The sequence below is a fragment of the Salvelinus namaycush genome, chromosome 17, assembly GCF_016432855.1.
Source record: "Salvelinus namaycush isolate Seneca chromosome 17, SaNama_1.0, whole genome shotgun sequence".
Taxonomy (NCBI): domain Eukaryota; kingdom Metazoa; phylum Chordata; class Actinopteri; order Salmoniformes; family Salmonidae; genus Salvelinus; species Salvelinus namaycush.
The window spans coordinates 21,648,419-21,665,435 of record NC_052323.1 but is presented as its reverse complement, the minus strand read 5'-3'; the positions used below and the strand labels follow the sequence as shown (position 1 = coordinate 21,665,435).

The 17,017-nt window shown below is 45.3% G+C and overlaps 1 protein-coding gene across 1 annotated transcript; it reads right to left on the bottom strand.

Annotated features, from left to right (window-relative positions):
- Nucleotides 1-3,445: 3,445 nt before the first annotated feature.
- LOC120062443 (vascular endothelial growth factor A-like) lies at nt 3,446-15,689 on the bottom strand. Its single transcript, XM_039012420.1, has 8 exons — nt 14,720-15,689; nt 11,922-11,967; nt 11,542-11,738; nt 11,086-11,159; nt 10,878-10,910; nt 9,938-10,009; nt 8,532-8,717; nt 3,446-8,338 (listed from the first exon to the last, which is right to left on the bottom strand). The coding sequence occupies exons 1-8, from the start codon at nt 14,795-14,797 to the stop codon at nt 8,317-8,319; spliced, it is 708 nt and encodes a 235-aa protein (XP_038868348.1). The 5' UTR covers nt 14,798-15,689; the 3' UTR covers nt 3,446-8,316.
- Between the last annotated feature and the right edge of the window lie 1,328 nt (nt 15,690-17,017).

Below are 17,017 nucleotides of genomic sequence, written 5' to 3'. Positions count from 1 at the left end.
TGTGCCAAGCTTCTAGCGTCATACCCAAGAAGACTCAAGGCTGTAATCGCTGCCAAAGGTGCTGAAACAAAGTGCTGAGTAAAAGGGTCTGAATACTTATGTAAATGTGATACCATTTTTATTTTAATTTTTTATAAATTAGCAATCATTTCTAAAAACCTGTTTTTGCTTTGTCATTATGGGGTATTGTGTGTAGATTGATAAGGGAAAACAACTATTTAATCCATTTTAGAATAAGCCTGTAACGAAACAAAATGTGGAATAAGTCAAGGAGTCTGAATACATACCGAATGTGCTGTATGGATCAGCCAAAAGGCAGGGGTCCACTTTCTCAAACTCTCAATCCTACCATCACAGACTCATCTTTATCCTGACCATCTGTGCAAGCCTCGGGCTTCGAGAACTTCAACACACCTGCCACCTTGGATAATTCACCCTCATTCACTTCTATTTCTCCTCCAGATGTAGATCCGGCGTATGGCTTGCTCTGCTTACACTTTCCACCATTCTTCTTCGACAAACCATCTCTCTTTTCCCACCATCTTCAAACAACTCAAGCTCACCTTCTATCTCCCTCCCTCACTCTCTCTCTCTCTCCCTCTTCGACTCTTTTCCCCCTCCATTCCTCCTCCATATTCCAAGTATGTCTCTTTATGATAATATTGCACTTTTACTAACATACATCTCCTCTTGCCCTCAAGGGCCAAGACTGTATTCAATTGAAACCTGCTTCATACGGAAGGGAAAACATTTCAGTAATTGAAAATTAAATGTTATGAACCAGTTAAATGTAACACTATGGTGAAAGGAAAGATATGCAAAGATAGTGTGGCCCTTACAGGGTATAGTGTAGATAACAGTGAATACCAAACTCCAGAATGTGAGAGGGGAAGGGAGGGAGACAAACAGAGGGAAGGCGATATAGCTACACAGATGAATACAGGTAGAGAGATAACATACAGGACTTGCTCAGATCTCATTCTATACCTACTGGCTCCCACATCTATACCTCAACAAGAGCTGGCATGTTCAGACCACAACTATGTCCTCACATATCTTCTCCCCCGCACCTCTCCTATACCCTCTCCTCTCTTTCCCTATAACCTAGACTCTCTGCCCGCCTCAACCTTTTCTGTGATAAAAGCCTATGTTCTCTGATAATGCAGGGGGAAAAACTAAACAATATCTGTGCATTTGAGTACATTAATATTGTAAATACATTTTACAATGTCTCAAATTGATGTAATTCATCTTCTTTTGGCTTTTATGTTCTCTAAAATTATAATTTTTAAACAATGAGTCAAAGCAGCACAGCGATGCATGTTTCCGTAACAGATAACACTGATTGTATTTTCTTTTGTTCACCAAAGTCACAGGGGACTAAAAACATAATTCATCTTCCTGTCAGAGAGACATGGTTGGCCATAGTCAACACACAGAACATACACACATTGTAGGCCTACAATGACATGCACTCCCTCTCCCACACACAGATACCATCTAACAACACACACAGTTCAGATACCATCTAACAACACACACAGTTCAGATACCGTCTACTACCTGCTTCAACACAGCTGCTGCTACAAAAGCAGAGGAAAACAAGCCTGAAGTTTATCATTAGAAAAATATAGCACTACTCCACACAGAGAAAATTGGAAAAAATACAGGAAACCACTTTCACAGAGAGAGAGAGGGAAAGAGAGCGGGGTGAAATAGGGAGTGAATGATAGAGAGAGAGAGAGGGGAGTGAGATAGGGAATGAAGGATAGAGAGAGAGAGACAGAGAGAGAGAGGGGAGTGAGATAGGGAGTGAAGGATAGCGAGAGAGCAAAAGCAATGTCTTCTCATTATTTGTTGATTTCAAAAAAGCTTTTGACTCAATTTGGTATGAGAGTCTGCTATACAAATTGATGGAAAGCAGTGTTGGGGGAGAAACATACAACATTATACATCACACACATTTCTTTCCACAGGGCCATGGGGTGAGACAGGGATGCAGCTTAAGCCCCACCCTCTTCAACATATATATCAACAAATTGGCGAGAGCACTAAAACAGTCTGCAGCACCCGGCCTCAACCTACTAGAATCTGAAGTCAAATGACACCTGTTTGCTGATGATCTGGTGCTTCTGTCCCCAACCAAGGAGGGCCTAAAGCAGCACCTAGATCTTTTGCACAGATTCTGTCAGACCTGGGCCCTGACAGTAAATCTCAGTAAGACAAAAATAATGGTGTTCCAAAAAAGGTCCAGTTACCAGGACCATAAATACAAATTCCATCTAGACACCGTTGTCCTAGAGAACAAAAAACACTATACATACCTCGGCCTAAACATCTGCGCCACAGGTAACTTACACAAAGCTCTGAACGATCTGATAGACAAGGCAAGAAGGGCCTTCTATGCCGTCAAAAGGAAGATAAAATACTTGAATCAGTTAAGGAACCCATAGCCCTTTATGGTTGTGAGGTCTGTGGTCCACTCAACAACCAGGAATTCACTAAATGAGACAAACACGAAAATGAGACTCTGCATGCAGAATTCTGCAAAAATATCCTCTGTGTACAACGCAAAACACCAAATAATGCAAGTGGAGCAGAATTAGGTTGATAACCGCTAATTATCAAAATCCAGAAAAGAGCCGTTAAATTCTACAACCACCTAAAATGAAGCGATTCCCAAACCTTGCATAACAAAGCCATCACCTAGAGAGAAATAAACCTGGAGAAAAGTCCCCTAAGCAAGCTGGTCCTGGAGCTCTGTTCACAAACAGACCCCACAGAGCCCCAGGACAGCAACACAATTAGACCCAACCAAATCATGAGAAAAAGATAATTACTTAACACACTGGTAGGAACTTACAAAAAAAACTGAGCAAACTGGAATGCTATTTGGCCCTAAACAGAGAGTACACAGTGGCAGAATACCTGACCACTGTGAGTGACCCAAAATTAAGGAAAGCTTTGACTATGTACAGACTCAGTGATCATAGCCTTGCTATTGAGAAAGTCCGCCATAGGCAGACCTGGCTCTCAAGTAAGTCAGGCTTTGTGTACACTGTCCACAAAATGAGGTGGAAACTGAGCTGCACTTCATAACCTCCTGCCAAATGTATGACCATATTAAAGACACATATTTCCCTCAGATTATACAGACCCAACAAATCCAATTTTGATAAACTCCCATATCTATTGGGTGAAATACAAGTGTGCCATCACAGCAGCAAGATTTGTGACCTGTTGCCACAAGAAAAGGGCAACCAGTGAAGAACAAACACCATTGTAAATACAACCCATATTAATGTTTATTTTCCCTTTTGTAATTTAACTATTTGCACATCGTTACAACACTGTATATAGTCATAATATGACATTTGAAATGTCTCTATTCCTTTGGAAACATGTTTCCCATGCCAATAAAGCCATTTGAATTGAAAGAGAGAGACAGAGACAGAGACAGAGACAGAGACAGAGACAGAGACAGAGAGAGGATGAGGAGTTTCAGGGACACATCACAACAAGTCATTGGTTCTCAGGGGCATCACCATCGTAGCAGACACAGTAAGTTCCAATATTACTCTTCACCAACATAACAAGGTTCTGGGGCATTTTCAGAGTAGACAACGTTTTTACAACAAAAAAAGAGATGAATCCTTGTCTCCTGATGGATGAGTCACTCTCTCTTCCTCCCTCTCTCCCTCTGTTCCCCTAATCTTGTGCAGGCGTCTATATTTAGTCACTGGCAGGATGCCCTTCGAGACAGGTAGGCCAGGCAGCATCAGCCTTGAGCTCACTCTCACTGGAGCCCACTCTGTCTTTCTCTCAGTGTGGGCCCCAAAAGATGAACTGCATCACAGAGAGATAGAAGAGGAGAGAGAGAGAGCGAGAGAGAGAGAGAGAGATAGAAGAGGAGAGAGAGAGAGAGATAGAAGAGGAGAGAGAGAAGAGAAGAGAAGAGAAGAGAAAAAGAGAGAGAGAGAGAGACAGAGCTGCCTATCTCAGGGTGGGGAGGACCCCAAAAGATGAACTGCATCACTGAGAGAGATAGAGAGACTGGATGGGAAAGCATTACTCCTCTTAGAAGCCAATTCCAAGATATCATCTGCTAATGGAAATTGCACTGTCACTGCCTCACAACCTCTGACATGAAAAGTCAATATGAGGACGATTGAGTATATTCCCATAAAATCACATTATCATCACTCGTTTGAAGATGAAAATAATTCATCACTCAGCAGTACACACACAGACAGTGACGTAGACCCCCCCCCCCCCACACACACACTTCCGTGCGGCTGACTCAGCGCAGTTCATGTGAGGAGGAGGCAATATTATTTCTCATATCACGTCACTCACACTCTCTATCCCTCCGTCCTTCACTCCCGGGGTGTCACTCTAATCATCAGCCTGTTTATCTTTCATTACTGTTCAGAGAGATGAAAGAGAAGAGAGGAATGAAGAAAAGGGAGGAGGGAGGTTGGCAAAAAGGGATGACGTCAAAGTGATTACGGGAAGGACATTGGAAGCATTGGAGACTACCAATAACAATACATTTTACGAAAAATAAGACGTTTCATTTAATAATATCTGGAACATTGTATCATGGTTGTTTTGAACATTTCCTGGTGGTATTAACATCTTCAATAGGACAGTATGCTTTGTTTACATAGACATCGAGTTGATTAATCAGACATAATATAGGCCTACTCTGCATGGTACAGACAGTTGATTAATCAGACATAATATAGGCCTACTCTGCATGGTACAGACAGTTGATTAATCAGACATAATATAGGCCTACTCTGCATGGTACAGACAGTTGATTAATCAGACATAATATAGGCCTACTCTGCATGGTACAGACAGTTGATTAATCAGACATAATATAGGCCTACTCTGCATGGTACAGACAGTTGATTAATCAGACATAATATAGGCCTACTCTGCATGGTACAGATAGTTGATTAATCAGACATAATATAGGCCTACTCTGCATGGTACAGACAGTTGATTAATCAGACATAATATAGGCCTACTCTGCATGGTACAGACAGTTGATTAATCAGACATAATATAGGCCTACTCTGCATGGTACAGACAGTTGATTAATCAGACATAATATAGGCCTACTCTGCATGGTACAGACAGTTGATTAATCAGACATAATATAGGCCTACTCTGCATGGTACAGACAGTTGCACACTTACATCAGATTGGGCACAAAAGGTGTAGCAGCATAAATAGTATCAGTGATATATATACACATCACAACGCATTTGTAATTGTAAAGTATAACATGGGAGTATAGTTGGAATGAATTACAAGACATTCTAAAGTATGCTCTACATTATACACAAGATGGTGGTTGGTTATAAGACAGAATATATTATTATGTATGTTTAGTCAGGGTCTGCCTGCTATAGCTGAGTATAAGACCATGGGGGCTAGAATAGGTCTACCTGGACAGTCTACAGTATATAGGGTATGTGCTAGACTCGCTTTGTCAAACTCATGGGTCTACAACAAGGTGGTTGAGGGAAGACTGGGTGCGTGCAGACAAGAGGAGCAACCAGCACATTCATTTTGACTATGTCATGGACATGGGTAGTATACTATTGCTTGAATAGAGCATTTAGTCCCTTCTAGAAGTGTCTTTCTGTAACTGGCAAGTTTCCTGTCGACCAACACACAGCTAGACAATGACGCTTTGCGAAATATACCTCGGGGGTTTTGGGTTGGCATTCATTGGCCACCATTCAGAGGAGAGGAGCTCACAGATGCTTCCAGCTATAGGGAGGGGAGGCAAATTCAGTAGAGCTGTGTCTGGTCTGACTGCCCTCACAGGACCAACCTCAGAGCCTGAATTCAAACACACTTTTCACATACAGCTCACAAATCCCTCAGCTATATATCTGTTAACAGGCAGAGTTCAGACGAATCGCTGATATGTTGTCAGAGTTTTATCTCATATTTTGGAGAGGAATCTGCTACAACTTCAGCTAAAGTACTCATATGCTCATCTCAGTCTCTGAATCAGAGACCATACTTATTGCTTAGTGAAAAGAGACTTTTCAGACTGAGTTCGAAATAAAATAACAATATAAAAGGAATGTCAGAGGAATAACATTTGGAATGTGACACAGGCTCAGGATTTACATTAGGGGGGTTCCAGAACTGCTAACAAGAGGTACAGATTGGAAGCTTGAACAATGTGAAGTAGAAATGAACTATTTTCAGTGTTGAATGGGGTTCTAACCAATATTGTAGCTGTATCCTAACCCCACAGCTCTACGCATCCCACACAGACAGAGAACTAAATGATTTATTTTTACTGCAGTGGGAATGGGTATTTGCTAGACATTATTTTTCTGGTGATTATTTTAGTTACCCATTAGAATGTATATTGTGTCCTATTTTGTGGCCATTGAGAACTCTCTCCCTGTTTAAAATTCTACACAGGTGGCGATATGTTTAAATGCCTGATGTCTACATAGTGGTCTTCGTCGGCCACCCAGAGGGACTCTTTATGTAGACGGATTATGGACAAATAAAAACAAAACAAAGAAACATTCCACAATATACAACATCTAATAAGTCAACTGTACAAAATTATGCCAAAATATAACAAATTATACAAAGAAAATTAAACAGAAACAAACATTTGGACTTATTTAGACTCTTAAATTGCATTCACTTCTAATCAGAAGTGTGTGTATGTGTGTGTGAACCCTTGGACCATAGCCAAGCCTCATCATTGTCATTCCCCTCACTGCCCTGTCGGCGTGAACAGCTCTTTCACTCCGGAGCGGAGAGATTGAGACAAAAACCAAATCAAACAGATGACAGAACACCCCTCAATGATCCAGCCTGTGAAACCCCTCAATGATCCAGCCTGTGAAACCCCTCAGTGATCCAGCCTGTGAAACCCCTCAGTGATCCAGCCTGTGAAACCCCTCAGTGATCCAGCCTGTGAAACCCCTCAGTGATCCAGCCTGTGAAACCCCTCAATGATCCAGCCTGTGAAACCCCTCAATGATCCAGCCTGTAAAACCCCTCAGTGATCCAGCCTGTGAAACCCCTCAGTGATCCAGCCTGTAAAACCCGTCAGTGATCCAGCCTGTAAAACCCGTCAGTGATCCAGCCTGTGAAACCCCTCAGTGATCCAGCCTGTGAAACCCCTCAGTGATCCAGCCTGGGAAACCCCTCAGTGATCCAGCCTGGGAAACCCCTCAGTGATCCAGCCTGTGAAACCCCTCAGTGATCCAGCCTGTGAAACCCCTCAGTGATCCAGCCTGTGAAACCCCTCAGTGATCCAGCCTGTGAAACCCCTCAGTGATCCAGCCTGTGAAACCCCTCAGTGATCCAGCATGTGAAACCCCTCAGTGATCCAGCCTGTGACCATATGCTGTGAATGAGAGAGACTAACGGTGGCAGGTTAACCCATCTGTGCCATTCAGTGTGTAGACCACACAGATACAGTCTATGCAGCTATTCAACTCACTTAGCTATAGGTCCATGGGGTATCCCTGACGGCTTTATACACACAACAACTAGCTGGTACGTGTGTGCATGCGTGTGTGTACATGTGTGTGTGTGTGTACATGTGTGCGTGTGTGCATGTGTGTCCGTTCACTATTCTATATCCTTACTGCACTTTAATGACTTGACCCTGGAATCATTCTCCTATCGGGGTCTCCCTGTACACAAAATATAACACACGTATCAATATCAGGATCATTATGTCTGTTGCCATTGTCTTTCTGCAAAACAGTCCAATAGCAGTTCATGGGCAAAACTGACCCACCATGTCTATGAAGACAACAACACTCAACATGAACACGTCTGTTAAATCTGATCAGAGATCAGTCTTCAAATCCTCTTCGTGTCCAAAGTCCCAATGTCCCATACAGCATTGGAGGTGTGAGTGTTGAATTCTGTCTAGTCCACAACTAACGTCCTGGCGACCCACTACCTCACATCGCCCTCATGTTACCAGACATCTAAACTGTGCTTTACATTTGGTCCCATCATTTACTCTTGTGAAGGAGAGTGTTACATACATGTTGATTGGACGATAGCAGCTAAGCGCCTGAAGAAGCTGTGTGATGAGACTGACGACACATATACAGCTCTACACACAGGTACATATATTTACGTTGTAATACTGCACTGACTTGGTGGTTCTGGAGGACAAGGAAGAGGAGAGTTAAGGGTACATCCTCCACTCCTCTTTGTTCCCCAGACTTCTGCTGAGCATGGATGAGAGTGGATGAGCATGGATGAGAGTGAGTCTGGAACCAACGGAGAGAAAGAGCATCACCGCCTCCTGGCCTCACATCTAAAACAAAAATGAAACAAGAGAGAGAGTTTAGATCAGAATGATTAAATGTGTAATGTTGGGATGTGGTTTAGCTATGTTTGAATGTGGTTGTGATGCATGGTCACAGTTGATACTACATCTCTGGTAGTGGTTCAAGCTCTCCTTCTATGGCTCTGGTTCTGAAGGTGGTTTGCTGTCACTGGACACTGACCTGCAGAGGTGCTGGTTGAGTCTCCTCCCTTTCTGACTGCAGTTCTCTGCGGTCACGTTGCAGCGACACCGACACGAATGCAAATCGAGTGTCCACTTCCTCCCAGGACAGGGGGTACATCGAGGGCCTGGCAAGGGAGATGGGGTGGTCGGGGGAGGAGAGGGCGTAGTGGGGGGAGAGGAGGGTCTGGGGCGGTAAGGAGAATAGAACAAATACTGCAACTTTAAAACAGACACCAGTGGCTTTCAAAACTGATGTTCCACATAGGATTCAAGAGGAATAAAGCTGTCCCTGTGCCCATTGCAGTAGACTTCCTCTTGTCTGAGAGGCCCTTTAATGTGCCATTGGCTGGGATTCCCATTAGGGAGTTAACCTCAGTCTGTCTAAGTGAGCCCATCCACGACTGAGTTAACTCACCCTGGCCTGTCTGGGAGGCTAATGGACTTCTTCAATGAAGTGATTTAATTAATGAAGCAGATACAGAGAGGCCATCTTTGTGTGGGCCTGGCTGAGTGGTCATGGCTGGGTTGCCACAGAGAGAGAGGGAGGAGGTGGTGGCTGGGTTGCCACAGAGAGAGAGGGAGGATGTGGTGGCTGGGTTGCCACAGAGAGAGAGGGAGGATGTGGTGGCTGGGTTGCCACAGAGAGAGAGGGAGGAGGTGGTGGCTGGGTTGCCACAGAGAGAGAGGGAGGAGGTGGTGGCTGGGTTGCCACAGAGAGAGAGGGAGGAGGTGGTGGCTGGGTTGCCACAGAGAGAGAGGGAGGAGGTGGCGGCTGGGTTGCCATAGAGAGAGGGGGAGGAGGTGGTGGCTGGGCTGGGCTGGCACTGAGAGGAGGGAGGTGGTGGTGGCTGAGTTGCCACAGAGAGAGAGGGAGGAGGTAGTGGCTGGGTTGCCACAGAGAGGGAGGGAGGAGGTGGTGGCTGGGCTGGCCCTGAGAGGGAGGGAAGGTGGTAGCTGGGTTGCCACAGAGAGGGAGGGAGGAGGTGGTGGCTGGGCTGGCACAGAGAGAGAGGGAGGAGGAGGTGGTGGCTGGGCCCGAGAGGGAGGGAGGTGGTGGCTGGGTTGCCACAGAGATAATTAGTCACCAAATTGGCATCAAATTAGGCAGATTACACACCTGCCAGTAACTCAATGGGATCTGATCTGAGTGATGGATGGGCCTGAGAGACACTGAGTGAACTCTGACCCCTATAAGAGGACATAGCTGACAGCAGCATGATGGGTGGAGAATTGAAGAAGAAGAAGGGCTGAATTCACTTTTTCTGCTGTGTGGAGTGATTTTCTTGGAATTATTTGTGCGTACCCACAGAGAAACAGATAGTTGCTTAGACTCGTGCATAAAGCTTTATGTAAATAAAGAAGCAACAACTCAGGAGTTAATTTAGCATGTTTAGTTGAACTTACATAGTTCCACTTTTCTTTCGTTTGGATTTTCCTCTCTCCCTTTTCCTGCCTTTCCTCAGAGGCTTTGCAGGCCTGTTAGTCAGAGACATACATCTGTGTCAAACAACAATACATCACAATAGCAGATCAAAATCTAAATAGATACATTATAGACTGAGTTAAATGCCTCTAATTCCATTATTTGTGGGATTCCCTTAAAGTCCAACAGCCTTATTAGAAAATAAAATGTCTGCCTCTGTCTCCCTTTCAAGCTTTCACTCTTGGGCCAGTAACTGAAAGGTTGCTAGATCGAATCCCCGAGCTGAAAAGGTCAAATTCTGTTGTTCTGCCCCTGAACAAGGCAGTTAACCCACTGTTCCTAGGCTGTCATTGTAAAATAAGAATTTGTTCTTAACTGACTTGCCTAGTTAAATAAAGGTTAAATAATAAATAAATAAGAACCTATTTTTACTCTCTCTCTTTCTCTCTATCCCTCTGTTTTCACTCTTTCCCTAACATTCCCTCTCTGTGGGCCTTGACCTCTGTCCAGCTCTGTTGGTCTAAGGCTAGCTAGTCACTCTGCCACTAGGTCAGGGGTGGGCTGGGGCTTCCAAACATGTAGCCTTCTCTGTATGGTCAAAAACCTTGCCTTAGCGTCTTCTCAGAAATACTATAAAATAACATGGTGTAATAATAATAATGTTGTATAGAAATAGAAACTTCAATCTGCTTTGGTAATTGCTCTCAGAGAACTCACTCAGCACAAAGGGTAAGATATCTCTATGGAGACAGTGGCATGTGAACTGTCCCATGGGATATTAGGCTAGTGCTCGAGCATCCAAAAGACGCTAACTCACTAAGCTAGAGGTACACAGAAACAGATACCCAAACACACACTAAGAGACACACACAAAGACAAACACAAATGGACACAGACAGCCACATACATACAGTACTGTACCTGGTAGGGGCTGATTGAAGATTCTCTTTTAGTCTACAGGGAAAGAGAGCGGGTTATTTGACACACAGAGAATGCAGTCATGCATAGACCACGTGTGTGTGTGTGTGTGTGTGTGTGTGTGTGTGTGTGTGTGTGTGTGTGTGTGTGTGTGTGTGTGTGTGTGTGTGTGTGTGTGTGTGTGTGTGTGTGTGTGTGTGTGTGTGCTCACCTGCACTCACACTGGCTGTGCTCAACGAAGTCCAGCTCAATGAGCTCATGCTTCATAAAGGAGGTCTTCATTAGCTGCAGAGTACAAAGACACAAACTACGGTTACAAATCATTCATGTGTGAGAGTGTGTACCTCCATGGTGATAGAGTGTGTGAGTGTGTACCTCCATGGTGATAGAGTGTGTACCTCCATGGTGATAGAGTGTGTACCTCCATGGTGATAGAGTGTGTACCTCCATGGTGATAGAGTGTGTGAGTGTGTACCTCCATGGTGATAGAGTGTGTACCTCCATGGTGATAGAGTGTGTACCTCCATGGTGATAGAGTGTGTACCTCCATGGTGATAGAGTGTGTACCTCCATGGTGATAGAGTGTGTACCTCCATGGTGATAGAGTGTGTACCTCCATGGTGATAGAGTGTGTACCTCCATGGTGATAGAGTGTGTGAGTGTGTACCTCCATGGTGATAGAGTGTGTGAGTGAGGGCACACACTCCAGTGCCTCGTCGGAGCAGCACCCATCACAGCGGCGGACCGACACACAGGAAGGCACGAAGAGGTGATGCGTCTCTCCCGGCAACTCCTGCCACACCTCCACCAGGGTATCTCTGGGCTCACAACCACTCCGAGAGTACACCTCCAACCACCGACGCACTGGAGGGAGGGAGAGCGAGAAATGTCAGATGAATAGGTTTGACAAGGTCACTAACACATCACAAATCTAGTCATAATGTATTCATTCTCACTTTATGAATCTCAACTCCGTTATTCATACACACACAGTTACTCATCATCAGCCTGTTCATATATGCTGGTGTGATTATCACAGGGGGATACCTTCTCTAGATTTGGGGGTGGTGTCCGCAGGTCTCCAGTGGGCTAGCTGGAAGAGCAGAGGCAGAAGAAGAGGTGTGTCAGGTGGTAAATCCCTGCATGTTTTTAACCTTATATAGAGAGACGACCCCTAGTACCCCACAGCCCCACGTACGCTCTCATGCTCTACACTGATACCGAATACCTTAGCCAGGTGAGTAACACAAAAAAAAATACTATGTAGTTTACACACACACACAAAACTCAAGCACACACAGACGCACGCACGCACGCACGCAAACACATCACACCCACCCACCCACCCACGCAACGTCATTATTAGATCTGAGTGGACCAGGGCAACTGCTGAGAGAATGTAGACTTCGCCCAACCGCCCCACCCTGCCCCTGTGCTCTCTCTACAGTTTCTGGTTTGGCCCCATTTCATTTGGAGTTCACCGATGTGTGTGTGGCCATTTTGTGAACACATATACTGTAGTGTCTGAGCAAGTGTCTGAGCAACAAGAAACATGTCAGATCACACGGGGGTTTCATTCATACCACAAATCAATCTGCACAAAACATCCCCAGGAGTCGGGCGGGCTATAGCTCCACAGACTGGCCCCTAGGAGGAGTAGGGCGGGCTATAGCTCCACAGACTGGCCCCTAGGAGGAGTAGGGCGGGCTATAGCTCCACAGACTGGCCCCTAGGAGGAGTAAGGTGGGCAATAGCTCCACAGACTGGCCCCTAGGAGGAGTAGGGCAGGCTATAGCTCCACAGACTGGCCCCTAGGAGGAGTAGGGCGGGCTATAGCTCCACAGACTGGCCCCTAGGAGGAGTAGGGTGGGCTATAGCTCCACAGACTGGCCCCTAGGAGGAGTAGGGTGGGCTATAGCTCCACAGACTGGCCCCTAGGAGGAGTAGGGTGGGCAATATTTCCACAGACTGGCCCCTAGGAGGAGTAGGGTGGGCAATAGCTTCACAGACTGGCCCCTAGGAGGAGTAGGGCGGGCTATAGCTCCACAGACCAGCCCCTAGGAGGAGTATGGCGGGCTATAGCTCCACAGACCAGCCCCTAGGAGGAGTATGGCAGGCTATAGCTCCACACACCGACCCCTAGGAGGAGTAGGGTGGGCTATAGCTCCACAGAGTGGCCCCTAGGAGGAGTATAGAGGGCTATAGCTCCACATACCGGCCCCTAGGAGGAGTAGGGTGGGCAATATTTCCACAGACTGGCCCCTAGGAGGAGTAGGGTGGGCTATAGCTCCACAGACTGGCCCCTAGGAGAAGTAGGGTGGGCAATAGCTCCACAGACTGGCCCCTAGGAGGAGTAGGGTGGGCAATAGCTCCACAGACTGGCCCCTAGGAGAAGTAGGGTGGGCAATAGCTCCACAGACTGGCCCCTAGGAGGAGTAGGGTGGGCTATAGCTCCACAGACTGGCACCTAGTAGGAGTAGGGTGGGCTATAGCTCCACAGACTGGCCCCTAGGAGGAGTAGGGTGGGCTATAGCTCCACAGACCGGCCCCTAGGAGGAGTAGGGTGGGCTATAGCTCCACAGACCGGTCCCTAGGAGGAGTAGGGTGGGCTATAGCTCCACAGACCGGCCCCTAGGAGAAGTAGGGTGGTCAATAGCTCCCCAGACTGGCCCCTAGGAGGAGTAGGTTGGGCTATAGCGCCACAGACTGGCCCCTAGGAGGAGTAGGGTGGGCTATAGCTCCACAGACTGGCCTCTAGGAGGAGTAGGGTGGGCTATAGCTCCACAGACTGGCCCCTAGGAGAAGTAGGGTGGGCAATAGCTCCACAGACCGGCCCCTAGGAGGAGTAGGGTGGGCTATATCTCCACAGACTGGCCCCTAAGAGGAGTAGGGCGGAATATAGCTCCACAGACTGGCCCCTAGGAGGAGTTGATACTGTCACCCCAAGTGTGTGTTCGTTGTACTGCTCCCAGAGAAGACTATTCCCCTCCAGTCTGGTTGCATCTGTTCCTGGCTGACACTGGCATTGGCACAGTCTCACTCTCTCTGTGTCTCTCCCTCTCTGACACACACACAAGTAATGTAAACAGTGCCAGCCAACACAGTGCCAGCTGCAGCATCAGAGTCTTAGACCCTCTAACTGCCACAATTAACCCAGCTTTCCCCCAGGGGGACGAGTAGAAAAAGCCGTTGTGACCACTGTGTGTGTGTGTGTGTGTGTGTGTGTGTGTGTGTGTGTGTGTGTGTGTGTGTGTGTGTGTGTGTGTGTGTGAGAGAGAGAGAGAGGTGGGCCCCAATGCAACATGATTCCCAGGACCTCCAATCTGATATATCCCACGGCCACGCAGCTCAATCAGGGCAGCTTCAGGTCACTACATGTTCTTGATATAAAACCAATCTGCCATGTGAAGAGTTGTGTGTCTGAGAGTCTATTATGTTGGCTAATTATTATCCATCCCCATATGTCACTCATGTACAGTACATCTACCTTGTGTTAAAAGAACATGTCAGTCATTCTGACAGAGTTGTGCCACATTGTGCCTATCCATACATGGTACATGATTCTACCATTAGTCAACAGGGTACATTCTCTAGTGAGAGGTGCACCACAGAATTCTGTAAACCTTCATAAGCTCAGAGCGTCAATGACCGTGGGGGTAAGCTCCAAACACACAAAGATCAGTTGTATACTGCTCCTAAAGTCACTGTATTCCCATCTTTATTTTCCCTTCAAATAAACCAGATGTTTTTATTCCTTTGTCTGTATTATGCAACAAAACATCTAAACTCCTGAGATTTCCATGCAAACAATTGTCTACCAGAGTGTAGTTAGTTATTTGACATACCTTGGCATGGGACGTGGGTATTCTGGAGAGCAAGAGGAACTGAAACATTCCTAGAATAACTTGAAGCATAATCCCCATTGTGCAGAACTCCAAAAAGCCTAATTTTCCGTAAATGAATTGATGATTTTCTTTTCTCTTTTCACTCCACTCAATCAATATTCAATCTGCAGTCCTTAGGTTCCATGTTATGGATTGACAGCCGGGGTGGCATTCCCTTCCCGTTTGTTAAGAACGTGAAATATATGAATTTATACAAATAAGTCATTATGAATCCGTCTATAGCAAATGAGTAGGCTAACACTCAAATGAGTGGCTTGAGATTGTAACTTAATTCATCAACAATTGCACAATGTATTTGGCTACAATAAAACAATTTATAATCCAATGCCATCAATCGACCTAATCATTCTTGGCAATCAAGCGCACACATATGATGCCTGCATATTGACAAATAGCCTAATTTAATCAATCTCAGTCGTTCACGTTCAATTCAATACAGTTTGGTTGCATCTATTTTACTGAGAGTTGTGTGAACTTTGAATGATGGCCACCAATATTCCAAAGCTAGAGGTTCGGGTATGTAACCCGGTTACATTCGCCCATTGTTGGACAGAAACCCATGAAACGGTCCGTGGTTGAGCGTCAGTAGTAGCGTGACTACAGGTCCATTTATAGTCCCGATAAGATATTTTGCGATATTGTATCCTTGTCTCTAAAAACGTTTAAAAAGGACAAAAAGACCTTATTTACGATCCAACACTAATGTTTTGAATCACATAGGCTACGGTGCCGAACGCACATTTCATGACACTGCGTAGCCTATCCACAGCGGTGTCTCTGAGAAATAGCCTAGATGACGTTTCGTTGAAGACGCATGTGCCGCCGCGACTTATCCTTTTGTCCTCTTTGATAATAACATATTGAAGTTAATGGTGCCAGAGCAGTCCACAAAGAGAAGGGTCCTTGACAGCGTCTCTTGGTCTGTTATGATTGGTTGCTCATGTCCTTTGCCCTTCAGATCACAATTAAAAGGCGCACTCCACTCGACGCACTCCGAATTCCGCGTAACCTTTGCACTGCCAACTTTTTCAAAATAACATGGACGCACCCGCGGACTGGACACAGGTGAACGTCGCCCTTCAATTCGTCATTCAGCAGGTCAATCAATAATGTACCACTCCACTTTCTCAGCCACACAATACATTTTTTTAATAACGATACAATAAAGGGGGTAATTTTATTGCACTAAGATCTCTTTATATCATTCACCCAAATCCACATTCAAGCTCTCACAGACAGACACATAAAACACACAGCCCAATAACTGATCACCCCCAGTGAATTGATATTAATCATTTATTTGATTGGAATAATACATTTGCACAACTAATTTAGATCACAGTCAGAGGCTTACAAAACCTTGATCAGCAGCACTAGGTCACAGTCAGAGGCTTACAAAACCTTGATCAGCAGCACTAGGTCACAGTCAGAGGCTTACAAAACCTTGATCAGCAGCACTAGGTCACAGTCAGAGGCTTACAAAACCTTGATCAGCAGCACTAGGTCACAGTCAGAGGCTTACAAAACCTTGATCAGCAGCCCAGACTGTACAGTAAACTCTGTCTCCCATCAGTTTGTCTTTACATCGACAGAAGAGTCTCTGTCAGTGTGGTGTGTTTTGGTTATGAGGGGGCACTTGTGCACTACATGGGGGATGTCGGTATGCGGGGACCTGTTATCTCCTGTGGTTTCAGCTAAGGGCTTGAGAAACAACAGAAGGCCATAGAGTCATTAACACACACTGCACCACTCGCTCACTTCCAAACCTGACCTGACATGTGAGAGTGGAATCAGGTGAGAAACAAACTCAAAATGAAACATTGTATGTTGTTGGTTGAGATCAGAGGAACAGTGCAATCATTGCATGAATCCACGACACCGTGAAGAGTTAAGGCTGTCATTAAACATCACTGAAACACAATCTGTGACTTATGGTAAGTGTCTGTTGACCGTGACCACAGCAATAAATTAAATACATTTCTAATCTTAGAAATGTGAATCTGCCTGCTTTCCAGTTTCCACTTCAGTACTTTCCATAGTATAATTTCCATTCCTAAAATGAATTCTTCAACATCAGAGAAGTGTACAATTAGATACCATTTTAAAAAGTCCTAATATGACTTAATTTTCAAAATGTCTCTTGATTCCATATCCTTTCAATGGGAAAGGATTTAGTATATCTAGGGACAGTTTTTCCTCATCACATAACCAGGAAAAGCAGAAGGTCCTAAATATTGC

Bases quoted from the DNA above. Each gene is read 5' to 3' on its own strand.
- LOC120062443 (XM_039012420.1), bottom strand. From the start codon at position 14,797: ATGGGGATTATGCTTCAAGTTATTCTAGGAATGTTTCAGTTCCTCTTG. The intron at 10,911-11,085 runs GTGAGCACACAC...CTTTCCCTGTAG, and splicing joins CACAGCCAGTGTGAGTGCAG to ACTAAAAGAGAATCTTCAAT. The intron at 8,718-9,937 runs GTAAGTTCAACT...TTACCGCCCCAG, and splicing joins CGAAAGAAAAGTGGAACTAT to ACCCTCCTCTCCCCCCACTA.